General features: G+C 37.9%; 1 protein-coding gene across 2 annotated transcripts in view; it reads right to left on the bottom strand.

The window, feature by feature from the left end:
- PDE10A (phosphodiesterase 10A) overlaps positions 1 to 18,374 on the bottom strand; it is a gene marked incomplete at both ends in the record, with an annotated part of 176,212 nt that overhangs the window by 88,310 nt on the left and 69,528 nt on the right. For both annotated transcript variants that reach the window (XM_080617046.1, XM_080617047.1), the window contains one exon: positions 14,264 to 14,392. In XM_080617046.1, coding sequence (XP_080473172.1) covers positions 14,264 to 14,392 — 129 coding nt within the window. The remainder of the gene's footprint in view (positions 1 to 14,263; positions 14,393 to 18,374) is intronic.

The raw sequence follows: 18,374 nt of genomic DNA, 5'->3' as shown, positions 1-18,374 counted from the left end.
TTCGTGCATATAACTGGCTGCTACAACAGGTCCCCAAATATTCATACATATCAGAGATTTACTCTCACTGATGACTCACAACAAGCAAAGTTTTTTGAGAAACACAAGCATGTTGGGAGAGGGAAAGATAAGAGTTCTTGTTCTATAAAAATGTGTTTGGCCAGAGAACAGTTGGAAAAGACATCTGGTAATAGTGCATGCCTGTAAAAACACACTACCATTTGTAGAACTAAAATTTTGCTTAATAAAAGTAAGAGGTAATAGGGAAAACCAAGATTATTCCTAAACCACATTTATATGATATACCATGAAACATGTATGTGATGGTAAGCCAGCAGGTGTCACAATGACACAGCTTCCTAGGTTATACAAAGCAAACAGAGCACATGCCAGTAATTGAAAATGAAGTAAGCTCCTAAAGACCTAGAGGGTCTAAAAGATGTCCTAAAGAGGCATCCACTGTCTGGGTCATGACAACTCTGATTCAAAAAGACGGGTCGCTGTGTAGTTACCAGCTTTAAAAGTTGTTTTGATAAACCTCCACAAGTGTTCCACAGTAAATTTAAAATCAGTGCCCAACAAGTCCCCAGAAATAAACATCTCTCTATTGCTATGCAAATACCTGATGCACTCCATGAAGACATCTCTGAGTGCTCACGGTGAACCCACTTGAACTGAATTAGTATAATTGTTAGAAATCTGTTGTCACTTCCCCACCCCAGTCACCAAAACTTAATGCCACTGTTACACCCAATTATGATAAATACTTCAAAATTTGCACACTTCCATGCCTATTATTAATTCTCCCATGCCTATTATCGAATTGTGCCTTAGTAATTTCCTAACCTTTGCTCCCCATTGACACAATCACCTCTTTCCCTTTCACTCCCACAATGAAATGAAACCATAGCACTTTGGGGTGACGACCAAGAACCCTGGTAAAAGAGCTCCCTTCTGTTAGATGAACAACTAAACAAGCATATGAAACATACCAGATTTGCATTTAAAAAAAAAAAAAAAAAATGTTAATCTATTGCTCAGTGTTACTCGGCAATTTCAACTGGGTAAGAATTAACCTCTTTTTCCGCAAGTCAAAGAAGATTTGCAATCATCTCTTATGGGTATCTCTGTATAATGCAGGTTGGAATAAAGAATAAAATAATTTAGCTCAGTACTGCAGCTAAGCAATATGAGTCTGGATAAGGGTTTGAAAGACACTTCAGTGTTGCAACTGAAAGACCTTTTGCAGCTTTTCTAAAAGGAGCCATAAACAGTGTGTTAAATATAAAAACACAATTTCTTTTTCAGCATATTCAAATGAGATATTAAGACAACTTGACTCACAATTCTAACAATGGATAGTATATAAATCCTAGAGAGGCAGCAGAACCATAATGATAGGGAAGAATAGCCCTACTCTGCTAAACTGAAAGTCCATCCACTTGAGTTCGTTGTCTATGACAATGGCTAGGAACAGCTTGTTATGAAAAAAGATGAAGCAACTACACTGTATGAAAAGGAGACAGAGCACAGACTACAGATACACGGAGTATACTTACTCCAGTATGTCCTCAGAGCAATCAGATGCTTATGAATTCTCTCAGCTGGAGGCTGCATCAGGATCATAGTATGTAACAGCTCTTGATGAAGTATTTCTTCCTTGGAATGCGTCTAATCACTTTTTGAACCCATTTACATTTTTAACATCTAAAATAGCTCATACTAATGAGCTCACAATTTAGGCATGGGTTGTGTGAAAAGGGACGTCCTGTTGTTTCAAATCTGTAGCCAATCCATTTTGCAGGGTGCCTTTCAGTTCTGCTGTCATGAAATAGGTAAATCTCTCAACTGTCTTCATTGTGACAATCATAATTATAAAACTTTACAGTTCAGGTTTTTTGCAGAATGAAGAATCACCCTCAGTTTGCTAGCAGTATCAAAGAAGTTGTAACAGTGTAAACATAACAAACAAGGCAGGCTTTATAAAGAGGTAATACTGTTATCAGGAGTAGGGGTCTTTTTGTGGCTGAATTGAACTGGATGCGCTGGTCTGTGCAAAAATTCAGACTGTGCTAACCATAGTAACAAGAGCCCTATAAAAGAGCACGAGATCTACAGACACTAAATGACCATCTTCGAATGTCATATATTAAGTTCAACAGGTGTAAATGTCTGCATGGAATTTATATAGAACACAAACTCAACATTACTGTTGAGAAAAGATTATTCTTTCAACAACTAGTTCTTTTTTAGCTTTTCAGTCCTGATGGTTAAAGAAGACAAGTCCTACAAATAAAATTTATACCTGTTATTTACTCAACACCAGTTGACACCAGTTTTATAACCCATTATGATTTCCCACAAAGCCTTACATGTAAGCTTTAAGTCTCCACAGAAAAGAAAAAGATGCATCCCTCTCAGATCCAGAGAAGATTACAATCTCCTCCGGTTCATCAGTCGATAGTCACTCATTTAACTCAAATTTTCTAAATGAATAAAAAATAATTAAACATAGTCAAACTCAGTGTGCTGTTATCTGAATACATTCTCCAATGACAAAGTCAGGTTAAATGATTCCCTCAGCCCTCACATATTACTAGTCAAAGAGTTCATTGTTTGCCTGGCTGCCCGGAGAGAACTGGTACATTATCGCATATTGGATCAACAAAAAGATCCATGTCAAAAAAATATTTACTTTCTTGCTTGTTTTTTGAACTTTCAGAAATATAGATTTTAGACTTCTACACATCTGGTCATCTTTGCTGTTCTATGTATCCTGAGAAGGTGACATCAACTATACAGAGCATCTGACCTTCACAATAATTGCAAATTTCTACAATGACTTAACAATGTTTCCTGTTTGGCTGTATTTGGCTGAACTATCTATCTGTTGCTAAGCTCTAATGGCTGGTTTTTCCACTATACTCTCAGCATTGCTCCTTAAGCTGCACTACCTAATTCAGGCTAAGCTTAAAGTATCAGAGGAAATAGGGCTGGAGGCTGGGCTTGAACATTGCTAGTATCCAATTAACTGTTTGCACCCACAGCATGGCTTGCTAATTTGCACTTTCTGAAAACAACATTTGCACTCAGATGAGAGGACTACCAGTCTGACCAGGACCATTCCAGAAGGTAGTTTGGAAGCAACATCCTATTTGGGAGAAAGGGAAACTAGTTTAGCCTTGTAGATGTGATTTGTGTCATGCAACTTGGCCTGAGAGGCAAAGATCAGTCAAAATTTATTTTTATCCAAACACTTTATTCTTCAATTACTCAGCTTTATGAGATTCTTTTGAGCCCCTATGCATCTGGCTTTAATTTTCAGTACATTTGAAACTTTATCATGGGGTCTGTCCTGGGTTCAGCAGCAGCAGTCAGTTTTTCTTCTTCTTAGTAGCTGGTGCAGCGCTGTGGTTTTGACTTTCGGCCTGGGAATAATACTGATAAAGCTGATGTTTTCAGTTACTGGTCAGAACATTTACCCTGACCAAGGACTTTGTGAGTCTCATGCTTTGCCAGGGAGGAGGAGAAGCCAGGATGAAGCAGAGACAGGACACCTGACCCAAACTAGCCAAAGAGGTGTTCCATACCATAGCACGTCATGCCCAGGATGTAGAATTGAGAGTGCCCAGAAGGGCTGGATCACTGCAGGGTGGGGGTGACGTACCTGTTGGTGAGCGGTTGTATTCTCTTGCTTATTTCCTTTATCATTATTATTATTGGTGGTAGCAGTAGTGGTTTGTGTTATACCTTAGTTACTAAACTGTTCTTATCTCAACCCGTGGGAGTTGCATTCTTTCGATTCTCCTCCCTGTCCCTCCAGGAGTGGGGGGAAGAAAGGTGGGGGGGGGAAGTAGACTGCGTGGTTCTAATTTACAGCCTGGGCTTAAACCATGACAGGGTCATAGAATCGTTTAGGTTGGAAAAGACCTTTAAGATCATCAAGTCCGACTGTTAACCGAGCACTGCCAAGTCCATCACTAAACCATATCCCCAGGTGCCACATCTACATGTCTTTTAAATAAGTGACTCCACCACTTTCCTAGGAAGCCTTTTGGTGAAGAAATGTTTTCTAATATCCAATTTGAACTTCCCCTCATGCAGCTTGAGGCCTTTTCCTCTTGTCCTATTGCTTGTTACTTGAGAAAACAGACCAACCCCCACCTCACTACAACCTCCTTTCAGGTAGGTGTAGATAGGGACAAGGTCCCCCGAGGCTTCTCTTCTCCAAGCTAAACACTACCAGTTCCCTCAGTTGTTCCTTGTAAGACTTGTGACCAAGACCCTTCACCAGCTTTGTAGCTCTTCTTTGGACACACTGCAGCACCTCAATGTCTTTCTTGCAGAACTGAAGACAGTATTTGAGGTGTGGCCCCACCAGTGCTGAATACAGGAGGCCAGTCACGCCCCTAGTCCTGCTGGACACACTACTTCTGATACAAGCCAGGATGTTCTTGGTCTTCTTGGCTGCCTGGGCACACTGGCTTATCCTAGTATGCATCCATTTGTCCAGAGAGCCTATGAAAGTAAAAATACCTCTCAGACTCTACAGGGAAATTTCTCTAGGCATTCCTATAGTTCACTTCCCAGTTTTTAGCAACTTAGTAATCTACATGAGGACTTTTTCTCTAATACCTGTATCTTTGAATCTTACTGAAGAAAGAAAAGAAAAACAGAAGAGTAGTTTATTATCATCTAATTGAAAGTTAATTGCCAGGATTTAATCCATTATCCTTAGTATGAAGAAGACATTTTTGGACAAAGCTGCATCTTCAAAGCACTTGACCAGTCCATTTGACCATTGAGATAAATACAATGAGTATCTGACTCACCATGAAAAGCACACTCTTCGAATCACATGCACTAAATATGATAGACAACAACAGGACAACTAGTCTACAACTCTATCTAATCGAAAATACTTTGAAGGATGAAGTAACTGAATTACCATTATCATTAGCTAAATCACGATCGGATGACACGGAAAATTGGTAAATCTTCATTATGCCCATACTATGAATATACTGATGTTTGTGGTTTTCTGTCTTTACAATCTAAATTTAAAGTCTTAAGACAACAAAGCAGTTTCAGAAGTTCACTTTCTGCTGAAAATCTTCACTAGTAGCAGATACGAGGTTAAGGCAAATACCATTATTTGGTTCCACCCACATAAACATAAAATCATCCATTTATGGAGTATAGCATTATCATTTATACCCAACTAGCCATCCTCACAGAAAAGGATATATTTTCAGTCATCCTTGGGACTTCCTTTACTTTCTCAGAGATAAAAGAGATGGCAGAATGTTTACACATGTATTATATATGGACAACATATCAAGAAGTTTGCTAAACTGTTTTCACTACTCACATACAGACCATCCATGAATAAATATGTTAATCATCCTTTCTTTATGCTGATGTAGTTTAACAGACTATTAAACTGCAAGACCACATACTGTGTGCTTTTACCAAAGACATAAATCTCATTTAATGGACAGAATAAGCAATGCCAACATATATACTTAGTTCACACTTTGTCTTTTGATCCTCATGGGTCAATGATTAGAGGCCTTGTCCAGCCAACATTTCCCAAGTTAATACTTTTGCACTTGGATTAAAAAGCTACTGTCCCATAAAAGTTAGTGACTATTCCCTTGTTCTTATTTATTGCCTTCTCAGCTTCCAGCTCAGGGGAATCTTCCCACTCCATTTTAATGCAGGTAAAACAGCTTAGCTTACATCACCATAATTAATCATTATTAAAAAGTGTTGCCTACATGCGTATACAGTCTCCACACGCGATGAGAAAGGAGCTTGTCCATCAACTAGTGAGAGATTTTTTTATTTTATTTTTTTTATTTTATGGCTTCATTTTTACTCTAAACCCAAATGTCCTGTGCACAAGAGGGAAACAATGTGAAAGCAATGTGAAAGCCAGACAACATTAAGGAGTACTGTCTTGCATAGGAGGGAAATGGTTTTGTATTGCACACAATACTCAAAACCCATTATTGCAATACTCTCTCTCTTACACTGCCCACATTTTATAGAAGACATTGATAATCTGGAAAGTTTCAAAATGCAGACTGATAAGGAACAACTTAAAAAATGAGAAACCTGTGTCTCAGTAAGAACAGAAGCTCCACGCCCTGATGTGCTTTAAAGATTGGGAAATTAGAAAAATCACAGGCTGTTTACTTTCTGATGTAGCAGATACAGGCAAAGAGAAAAAAAACACAGACTCTTAATTCAAGCCTAACAAAGACCCAACAAACATCAATTTAAGTACACGTTGAGAATAATTGCTCTAGATATAATTAGCATAATTAGCTCAAGAGGGATCTAAGACCAAGCAGTGACGTCTCCTTCCTAAGGCCAAACATCTCATCATTAATGGATCACCCTCTGCAAATCTCTGACCATCTAAACAACTCTAAACATGCAGGAGAACTCCAGAAAAACAGAAAAATCCCCTCTTCCACCTGACCCACTCAAAAAAAAATAAAAAATAAAAAAAATTAGACAATAAACTCTCACTTACTTCATCAAATTAGAAGAAAACAATCCAGACCCATATTCAGCTAATATGCCAAGCTTATTTTTGTAGCGTCTTCGAGTTTGCTAGAGATGGCCATTCAAATCACAAAGACTAAAACCAATAACTGCATCAACAGCAAGATACATACTGGGAAAAAAAAAAAAAAACAAAAACAAACATCACTAGTCAAGGCCACTGTATTATCTACGAAGAGGCCACTGCTCAATATTTCTGTACATTAAAACAATTCCTGATCTATCTGATCTATATATCCTTTCTACTAACCTTTTTTATCTGCCCAAAGGAACAGCCTGACAACACAACAGAGAAAGACTTTCTCACTAACTCCTCCTCAATATTTTCACAGCCAAAATGAACTCTCTCCTAAGCTGGCTCTTTTCTTATTAACTCAAGGAAGACAATAATAACCCCACTGAGCTGGACACACACAAAAGAAACAACCATACTTTGACAATCATATTGATTTTCAAGAAATGATGCAGCAATCAAGTAACTTTTAAAAGCAATGACACAACAGTCTGCCCAGAAATCAGCTCCAAAATTATTCTGTACCTGTGCTGGATGCATAACATTTTCATCATCTTGACTAAAATGGCATTCCCATGTAAAGCTCTACCACAGTTTTGGGAAGTGCCATCACTTAATGCATCTGTCTCTCAAATACGGATACGCTAACGTAAACTTCCTGGACACATAAAAAATGGCAAACTGTAAAATACTCCATACAAAAGTCTACCAATCAGTTTTATCTCTGCAGAAGAAAGGACTGTATCAAATCAGGTCTATGCAGCCAAGCACCCAGATATTATTGCAACTGCCCTGAGAAAAACACTCACAACAAAGACAACTTTTATCAGTCTGGGTATTATCCCAGGAAAGTAGCACCTGTCAGTATCTTAACAGTTACATTGGTTCAGACCAACAAGACCACCTAGCCCAACACTTTGTCTCCAACTGGCCACTAGCAGACGCTGAGCATTTTTATGGTAGCAAAGCACCTTAAGACCCCACTATACACGGCTTTAAATGGTTTTGGCACATATTGCTGGAAGAAAGTAATAGATAACGCTGTTGTGATGTGTCCAGATTCAGCACTAATTAAGCACATGAACAGGACAAGCAATTATGCCACTTATATACTAGGGTGAATGGGACTGAAGGATTTATCCTTTCTGTCTTATTTCAAGAAAAAAATCCCCAAGGCAGGCATCAAAATACGTAAGTACTGGGGTTTGGTGATCAGAAGCATGAAGAGCTGCTGCAACACTATCTGTGGTGCAAGTCATGCATTACCAATATCATTCCCACATTCACTCTAGCTTTTTGCCAAGTATTTGCTGTCTGCTTGGATATCACAAATGCAAGCAAAACAGGGCTGCATCAGAATTAAACAGCATGTCTGTTAATTTCAAATTAATTTGTTAATTGTTTCAAGTTAATTTGAAATTAATTCATTAATTTCAAAAATGAAATAAAAGACAGCCTTACTATAAATCAAGGAGGTAATTAACAATCTACCATATTGGTTCCTCTCGCCTAGGTTGGGAAGATGTCAGAACTCGTCGTGGTTTAAGCCCAGGCTGGAAATCAGAACCACGCAGTCTACTTTCCCCCCCACCTTTCTTCCCTCTGCTCCTGGAGGGACGGGGAGGAGAATCAAAAGAATGCAACTCCCACGGGTTGAGATAAGACCAGCCCAGTAACTAAGGTATAACACAAATCACTACTGCTACCACCAATAATAATAATGATAAGGGAAATAACAAGGAAGATAATACAACTGCTCACCAACCGGTACCTCACTCCCACCCTGCAATGATCCAGCCCTTCCGGGGACTCTCAGTTCTACATCCTGGGCATGACGTGCTATGGTATGGAATACCTCTTTGGCTAGTTTGGATCAGGTGTCCTGTCCCTGCTTCCTCCCGGCTTCTCCTCCTCCCTGGCAGAGCATGAGACTCACAAAGTCCTTGGTCAGGGTAAACATTCTGACCAGTAACTGAAAACATCGGCTTTATCAGTATTATTCCCAGGCCGAAAGTCAAAACCACAGCGCTGCACCAGCTACTAAGAAGAAAAAAACTGACTGCTGCTGCTGAACCCAGGACAGAACTGCAGCAAGATGTGGAGTTATCACAGCAGTGATAATCTCCAGCTTCTGAGAATCCTTCATCTACAGTGCTACAACTACTACACTACAGAACGGTTATTTTAATAATCTCAGATAGAGCACAAATAACATTCCTCTACACAGCATCATTTAAAATCAGGAATGAATTACCTATTTCGAAAACTAAATAAAGGAATAAGTATGATTTACTGTGGAAATACATACTTCAGTATTGCTTAACACTAAGTACAGACATACTCCCTAAATAGAGGAGTATCATCAACATCAACATCTCTCCAAAACTCACTACTTTCTCTCATACAGGAATGTAGCAAACTTTAAAGCACATTATGCCAATATCTTAATATCTGAAACTGCAGCACCACAAAAGAGCAATTTCCAGTTTATTTTGAACTCTTTTCACACCTTCATGATGCAGCTTAGCCCAATTTTTCTTTTAGTATTAACCTTCAAGGATTAGTAAACAAATTCTCTTTCTGCATATAGACTCAAAGTCTGGGTATGACAAAGTTTTTTGCCACAGATCCTATTCCTCCAATCCATAAAGCCATCCAATGCATCAAATCTGACTGCCATCTTTGCCCGCTTCTAGGGCATATAGTAGAAAGGAAACGGAAAAAGGCGAAAAGCTAAATGACTGAGCTAAAGGACAGAATTGTGGCTTAATCTGAATTCCTAACCCAAGCATGGTTATCACATTTGTTTCACAAAAAATAAAACAAGAATGAGATATATGCATGATTTTCTCATGGTGTAAGTAACTAATGAAGTACTACATTTTATACAGCAGTCAGCCAGACTGCTTACATTAATTCCATAAAACTAGCCATGAATGCACTCAGATTTGTTGCGTAATGATAAATAAAAAAGAAGTACTTCGAATGATCACACATGTCCTTTAACTGAAAGAAACAAATACACCCATTTAATCACTTGGATCATGCTACCAATAGCCTATCTATCAAATACTTATTTAATGGACAGGAAATTAATGGATATAGGCAAGCGTAACAGGAAAAATCAACATTTTATAAAACAATATATGTAAAATTACTTCAAAAGTAATTCCATGTGTTTTCAGTTTCAACAAATCATGTATGAAAATATCAGAAAATGCTAAATATTTTGGTCACATTACATAATATATTCTCTTCTTGCTTGAACGTACAGCAGGTTACAGCATGGTACTACATTATGAAGTCAGTAAATGGAAATACTAGTATTAGGATGGCAATATCTTGGACTTACACTAAGACTATTTTAAAGCCCAGGAAAAATTATGTCATGTCTTCTTGAGGACTACACATCCTGAATAAACTTTACAGCAATATCACACTAACATTATATTAAGCAATTATTTTCTATTTTCTACACTTTTTCTTTTTTAAAACAGGTCAGTTATGAAATTATGGGTTCCTGTAAATGCAGGAAGTCCGCTGCACTTAACAGACTAACCTCTGACTCTGTATAATCAGTGCCATATTGTGTACCAAATGTACTATTTTATATACAATTTTCCATTTTAAAACTTTAAAAAAATAATGTTTAAGAATTACTTAACAAGAGCATTTTTATGGTAGCAAAGCACCTTAAGACCCCACTATTCACGGCTTTAAATGGTTTTGGCACATATTGCTGGAAGAAAGTAATGGATAACGCTGTTGTGATGTGTCCAGATTCAGCACTAATTAAGCACACGATCATGCACTTTGATGAACATGAGGGCCATCCCCTTAGGGAATTGATAACTTTGCTCCCACAGACCAAGAGGTGATACAGGCAGCTTTTCCCTTAGAAACTCTCTGCCAATAGTTTATCCTGTCTTCCTATGCAAAAACACCACTAAAAAACTAGGAAAGGCATCTGTGAAATTCACTATTGGCAGTGAGAAAGATGTGTATATGACTTCTAATCAATGTGCTTAGCCTCTTCTTATTGTTGTGGCTGTGAAGTTTTAAATAATATAATTAAGATCTTTAGATATTTTTCTGAGAAATTTGTTGGGAGATGAGGATATATCCAGCAGAGCCCAAAACTTCCATAATCTTATGGCTCTTGCTACAATCATCTGTTATTTTCTCTTGAATGACATGGAAAAGGACAAACAGAGGACATCATCCGAGTTTTGTGAGTATTGTATCTAGGCATCTGGAAAAGAAAAGATCTTCTGGCAGATTAACTCTTAAAGTCCATTGAAAAAAATCACCTTTTATCTAGAGGTACCTTTAACAAATATTTAAAGCAAGATCACACATCTTATTGGTCTAACTTACACCAGCACCTGAAGAAAGATTAGAGATCAAGCAAAGACACTTCTTACTGTCTCTTTATTAAGAGGTTTTTCAGACCTATGAACTTCATACACCATCCCGCAAGGACATAATGCATGAAGCACAGACCAAATCTCAGACTACAAGTAGTAGGCTTAATGTGTAGACAAGTTTCTTCATTAGCTAATATGTAAACGACTTTGAAGAAGAGTTAAAATGAACTCAGAAATATCTTTTCTGTTTCTTTTATCAAGACATCCTCTTACTTGGTTAACTTTTGCTTGCTAAAGCAAATCAAAAATACTCTCTTTGCATGAGAAGCAGTCCAGTTTTTGCTCCAATTTCATTCAGAGTCTTGCATAACTCAGCTATGATCTGGATATGAAAAATTTAAAACTCAAACATTAGTTTAGTACAAATAGAATTGTTCAGAAACGCTATGCACAACAATACAAGGCCTGGGTATGTTTTGAGCATGCATTTAATTGGTAGAATATAGTCAAGGTTCAAAAAGTGAATATCCATATATCAGTATGAGCAACATTCCTTCCCAGTGCTGCCTTTGCAGATTTTCTCCAATACACTAAAAAAATAAAATAAAATAAATAAAAGAATAAAATAAAAAAATCTTATAATCCCAGGTGGATCACCATCAACTGGTCATGAGTGACTTTCAATCTAACATTTACTGTGATAACACAAGACGTATCTGGTACACTCTGGTGACATACTGCACAATATTTTGGGAACTATTTATACCTTAAACATTGGAGTATTTACTGATTGCCTCCCTTTTCAACACTTTGAGCTTCAAAAAAAAACCCAAAATCCATTTAAAGTTAAGTATTTCAGTAAATCTCAGTCACAGATAAATTTTACTTTATTTAAGTCCGAATCAGACCTTTCAGCTTATGTTCATGCTAACGAAATTCAGATAAACTACCCTGGCTGCAGGCCCATTGACTTCTGGCTGAAGAGTACACACAGCTGGATGCCTGTAAATCAGGCAGGACACAATTTCTGCATATAGGTTAATTACTGTTCTGCGTCACCAATGTATAAGAGTACAGAGACTAAGCCAGAGATCTCAAAACAGCATTTTGCCTGCCTGGCAACTTTCTAATAAAAACAAAGCTTATTTTCCTGTCTGTATCATGTTGCATAATGTGAACATTTGTCAAGTAGACTATACCAAAGCAAGAGAGATAAAGAGCAAATTACACCCCTATGGATGTAAAGAGACTTAGGATAAACGTTCACTTTAAGTCACCATAGATCCGTGCTGGCATCAGAAGAATCAGTTCCATCTTCTCATTTCTCACTGACACCATTACTCAGATGGTATGATTTGTACATACATAACATGAACTGAGCATATCATTTAGTAAGTTTCTTTCTTAAAAATACTTCATTCTGACAAATAAAGATGTTTTGTTATCAGAGGTATTTTATATAACTATAGACTTTGTCTTTCTAGAAGAAAATCACAAATAAGGCTAATCAGTATCCTTTTCATTCTATAAACTAAATTAATTTAAATTATTATTTTTCACTTTGCAAGTGTAGTTCTAAATGTAGTTCTGCTTATTTTCATCTAGAAATCCAACACTAAGAAAGCCATATTTGCATAACTGCTTTTAGTGTGATAAATATGGCCACCTTAAAGATCAATGTCAGAAAAAAGGAAGCAGCAGGGAAGGCAAAGACTCATTTCATGATAACAGATATAAAGCTGAATGATAATGATAGCATGATTATTGCTTGACACTTTTAATCCAACAGTTTGGGGAGAGTTAGCCATAAAACAGAAGTTTAAAGTTTAACAAAAGAATGGACAAATCACACCACTGCAGCTATTCAGCGAAGTTAAAACTTTAGGAAGACAATGGTCAGCCATTACTTTGCTTTTGTAGTCAGCTCAAAAATTTCATGAGCACTTTCACAAAAATGTTTTTTCAGGTGACCCACCCTCTCCCTCACAAAAAGGGTAAACTTTGAGCAAACGATAATAAATTCCATTTAATAATATAAGCTTTTTGAAGCCAATATGTTATCCAAAGCATTCATTCATTTTTAGCATCAAGATCCTTGACCCAGACTATAAACTATTTCAAACAAGCAATGACTTCTTGTAGTGATTTCAAGCATCTTAGAGAAAATTATAATTTTCACAGGAACATAGTTCTTTAAAATAAGTAGTATTTGTTTCCTGTAACATCAAAGTATTTCTTCTCTTCTGTCTACTAAAAGCATTGTCATGACGTAGTCACTCAATCTGTAACACTCTTTTTCTGATTGCATTTGTGGATTATAATGACAGACATCCTGCAGTGCTGCAGTTTGTAAACTGCAAAGAAAGTAGTAAACAAGTGGTCTATTGCTACATAATTTTACTCTCCCATCAGGTAACCTCTTTAGTCATCACCACCAAAAATCTGCCTCAATATAGTCTTTATTGTCCCTGATCACCGATTTCTTTTTCTGTAATTCTGCAGAAGACAATGTTATATCCTAGGAAGTAGACATAGCTCCTCTATTTCAAATGGGAATTATCACCAGAACTTAAACCCCAAGCACCTTAGAAGTCAGGCACAGAGAAATGCATTCACAGAGTAAAACCAGTGTTTCTTTCATCACCTTCTCAATAATATACTCCTTTGCATTTTACCTGGTACATTTCACATCATTGTTAGAATTGCATGAATCTTATGTCTGCACACAATCTCACAAAATTTACAATATTTGTCAACCCAGGTCAACTCATAAGGAACAGTTATCTGAGCATGTAAGTGAGGGATTATACCTAAACCAACCCAACAGAAATACCTCCAAAATTCAACATGTTGCTTTACAACTTCTGTATCAATTGTTCGTATCTAAAACTGAATTAATACGTGTTTTGAGATGGTATATCCAGTATGTTACTGAGGCTTACATTCTGCACGTACTGCACAATTTAAATTCAAAACTTAACAATTTGAGATCCAAGACAACCAAATTAAGTTCTCAAAACATATGAATATAACAAGTATTACAGATTGGTGGAATAGTATTTGCAACTCAAATTGGTAAACTGAACCTCCACAATGAATACCAGTATATTGCAAAATAGAAATGCCAGAAGGCTGAAAATATTAAATAAAATTGTTAAATCTATTTGGCCTTTCAAAAAATACCAGAACCTGACATAAAAATTATAACAGTCTAGTTTTACCAAAACTAGATTTTCCTTTTTAAAATCTAAAAACAAGAACTGACCTGTTGAAAGCTAAATATTAACTGCAAAGAAAAAGGACTTACCTTCCTGTCTGTTATTTTTCCTTTTTAGCCATTTTTCTACAGTTTCCGCACTAACACTTTCCGAGACAAACTCATCCAGTACCTGGGGGTGAAGAGAAAGATAGGCCTTCACTTTTTCATCTGTTAAACCTGAAAGAGAGAATATTAATTGATTACATTATTGGTATGAAATTCTTCACATGAAAAAGTATCTGTATGCCAGCAACAACCAGACAGAACAATATCCAGTTAAAAAAGGAGCTGCCATTCAGAAAAGAGTAGAAGCAGATCATATCCATGCAAGATACTCTGCACAAAAAAAGGCCTCTGCAGTAGACATAACACTACCTGGGAGAAACAGCCAAGAAGAAATATACTAGTATGACTCTAACAGTATTTATTCCAAGATATGCAAGATAATGTATTGATAAAGAAATTGGGTAGAAGGAGACAGAAATGAACTGGTATTTCTCGTAGAGCATCAAATTCAATATTCTCATGGCAAGTGGCAGCAAAAGCAACAAAAACTCTTATGCAACACTGAAATCAAGTGCAATGTTTAAATATTGGAGTTACTTAAGTAACTTTAGAAATATAAACTGCTTTCACATGAATGCCTCTGTTGCCTCAGTAATTGAGATATTGATATGAAAGTAATTGTAGATTAAAGGCCTTTACAGTATCTGCAATAAAAAGAAAACTCCAGTATGAATTTTGGAAAAAGATGCAAGATTCAAAATCTCAGATCATAACACACCATAAATAAATTCCAAAATTCATACAATTACAATCTGATCATAGAATAGCTAGGGTTGGAAAGGACCTTAATATCATCTAGCTCCAACCCACCTACCATGGGCAGGGATGTTGCCCAAGGCTCTGTCCAACCCTGCCTTGAACACTGCCAGGGATGGGGCAGCCACAACCTCTTCCTTGGGTAACCTGTTCCAGTGCCTCACCACTCTCACAGTAAAGAACTTCTTCCTTATATCTAACCTGAACTTCCCCTGTTTAAGTTTGAAGCCATTACCCCTTGTCCTATCGCTACAGTCCCTGATAAGGAGTCCATTTCCTGCATCCTTGTAGGCCCCTTCAGATATCATACTCCTCACAAATACCCTGAACAAAATCACTGGCCACAGGGAAGTGAACCCAAGAGTGCCAACGCTTTCAGGAGACAGGAAAGAAGCACACCTGTCTTGTGGGACTAAGCTCCAGGCTGCCACAGAGGGCCCAAGTATCAGAGTACAAAAGCCTTAACGAGATCTGAGGGGAAGAGGGGTAACAACCACTCTAATGACTAAATACACTTTCTCCTCTTGTGTTGTGTATATAAACATAATTGCAAATTCTCTACAGAAAGCAGCGTAGGTTCGGCAGAAGAGAAACTCCCCTCTGAATAACACTGACCTCTTTTGGAGAGTATTTGTGCTATAAAATAAGATCAATTTTCCTATTTTACTCTTCGTGCAGTATCAGAACATGCTGAAAACAGCAACAGTGTAATTTAAATGCTAGTCAATTAATGTAGCCTTTAAACTGTCTTACAAATGTTTATTATGAAAGCCTTCAGGAAGCAATACCAGAACACAAGCCAACAACTCCCACCTGCAGAGCACCAACCACATATGCCATTCTCCCCACACCAGCTGCACCACATCATTCCCACCACATCAGCCCCCACCAGCTCAAACCTGGTCTAATATGTTCTTTCTCTTAATCCAGTTCCTGGTGGATATTATAGCCTTAAACTTTCCCACTTAACAAGCAAGAATCTCCAAATTTGGATCACTTGAATTAAGAGCAAAGTGAGCATCCTGATTTTCATTAGTAAAGACGGAAAGTTTCTCCCTAAATCGGTAAGAGCAGGAGATAATCAGCAAGCAGGGCAAAAGCAAACAAATCCCCACTACTTTGACTGTCTAACCTTAGGTGATAGTTCGTAAACTTAAATCATAAGGCATCTATAAAAAAGTACACGCACCCCACAAACAGAAAGATTCTTCAGCCAATACAGGTATCACATCACATACTGAAAACTCAGACTAATTAATATAACTTTGTAATTTCCTCAACTAAGAAAAATGTAAGCAAGTATAATTTCATACCTACAAAAACTGAAAAGAAAAGAAAACGTGTTTGGGGAGTCATTCATAAAGACCATAGTGTTTTGAAGATTTACTAGAGTTAACCATCAGAAAGTAATTAAAATGTATCTGCTTTTTAAGTTCTGCATGAAAAATGATCAATACAGGTTGGTCACACAATGCCTGCTACTTCCAGATTGTCCTTAGACTGCAAACACACACTTTTTCTTTCCATAAAGAAACTAGGAATTAAAAAGTTAGTAAAATTAGCAACCGAAATTCTGCACAGGTTGATCTGTGTTCTCAGTGAAAATAGTTTTAACTTTATAATGTATGCAGTCTGTATTCTTTGACTTCAATTTACATATTTCCTGGATTCAAACCTTTATCGGTTGTGTGTTTTGCAATATGCACATCAAAATTCAATGAAATGATAATCTGAAGTAAGACTTCAATTTCCATGTCATGAGTTTAATTTCCATTCCATATATCCTGCAATTTCAGCAACTTGAGGGTGAAAACTCTGCTTTAACATTATAGAGTCATAGAATCATAGAATAGTTAGGGTTGGAAAGGACCTTAAAATCATCTAGCTCCAACCTCTCTGCCATGGGCAGGGACACCTCACACGAAACCATGTCACCCAAGGCTTCGTCCAACCTGGCCTTGAACACCGCCAGGGATTGAGCATTCACAGCTTCCCTGGGCAACACATTCCAGTGCCCCACCACCCTCTCAGTAAAGAATTTCTTCCTTATATCCAATCTAAACTTCCCCTGTTTAAGTTTGAATCCGTTACCCCTTGTCCTATCACTACAGTCCCTAATGAAGAGTCCTTCCCCAGCATCCTTGTAGGGCCCCTTCAGATACTGGAAGGGTGCACTATGGGGTCTCCACTCAGCCTGCTCTTCTCCAGGCTGAACAGCCCCAACTTTCTCAGCCTATCTTCGTACGGGAGGTGCTCCAGTCCCCTGATCATCGTCATGGCCCTCCTCTGGACTTGTTCCAACAGTTCCATGTCCTTTTTATGATGAGGACACCAGAACTGCACACAATACTTCAAGTGAGGTCTCACGAGAGCAGAGTAGAGGGGCAGGATCACCTCCTTTGACCTGCTGGTCATGCTCCTCTTGATGCAGCCCATGATACAGTTGGCTTTCTGGGCTGCGAGCGCACACTGAAGCCGTCTCATGTTCATTTTCTCATCGACCAACACCCCCAAGTCCTTCTCTGCAGGGCTGCTCTGAATCTCTTCTCTGCCCAACCTGTAGCTGCGCCTGGAATTGACCCAACCCAGGTGGAGGACCTTGCACTTGGCATGGTTAAACTTTCTAAGGTTGGCATCAGCCCACCTCACAAGCATGTCAAGGTCCCTCTGGATGGCATTCCTTCACTCCGGCGTGTCAACCGAACCACACAGCTTGGTGTCATCGGCAAACTTGCTGAGGGCGCACTCAATCCCACTGTCAATGTCACCGACAAAGATGTTGAACAAGACCGGTCTCAACACCAATCCCAAGGATCGGGAAAAGTGAATCACGGAGCTGATATATGAAACCCTACAACAGTCTTAAAGTTACCCTTCTTTATTTCATTAAATCTAGCTGTGCAGATGTGCTTTTTCAATGTCAGATATGCAGATGGAAGCAAGCAGGACAGGACTTACAACTATATTTGCAGAGTTGAAAAGGAATAACTTCAACATATTTTCTACATAGATTAAGGCAGAGTCATCCGTTCTTCCAAGTGCTAGTCTACGGTGTTGAAAAATATAACCATAGACACAAAACCTGCAACCAAAACCAGCAAGGACACAACGTAAATTCAAAAAATTTAACATTAAGAAAAAGTGCCGTTATTAGAAAGTAGCCTTTTGAAGAAGCTTAAACATTTTGTGGCTTACATATATTAAGGCAAAAGTGGAAATAGAGCTTTTCAATAAATGCTGGAGTTTATGCAAGTGTTTCACCTTACTATCTTTTTGTTTATCTCATTTATTATAGGCTTGGATGATATAAAATTGGCAGAATTCAATCCAAAACAGA

Source organism: Psittacula echo (genome assembly GCF_963264785.1).
Source record: "Psittacula echo genome assembly, chromosome: 4".
Lineage (NCBI taxonomy): Eukaryota > Metazoa > Chordata > Aves > Psittaciformes > Psittacidae > Psittacula > Psittacula echo.
This window is presented reverse-complemented; position numbering and strand designations above follow the sequence as displayed.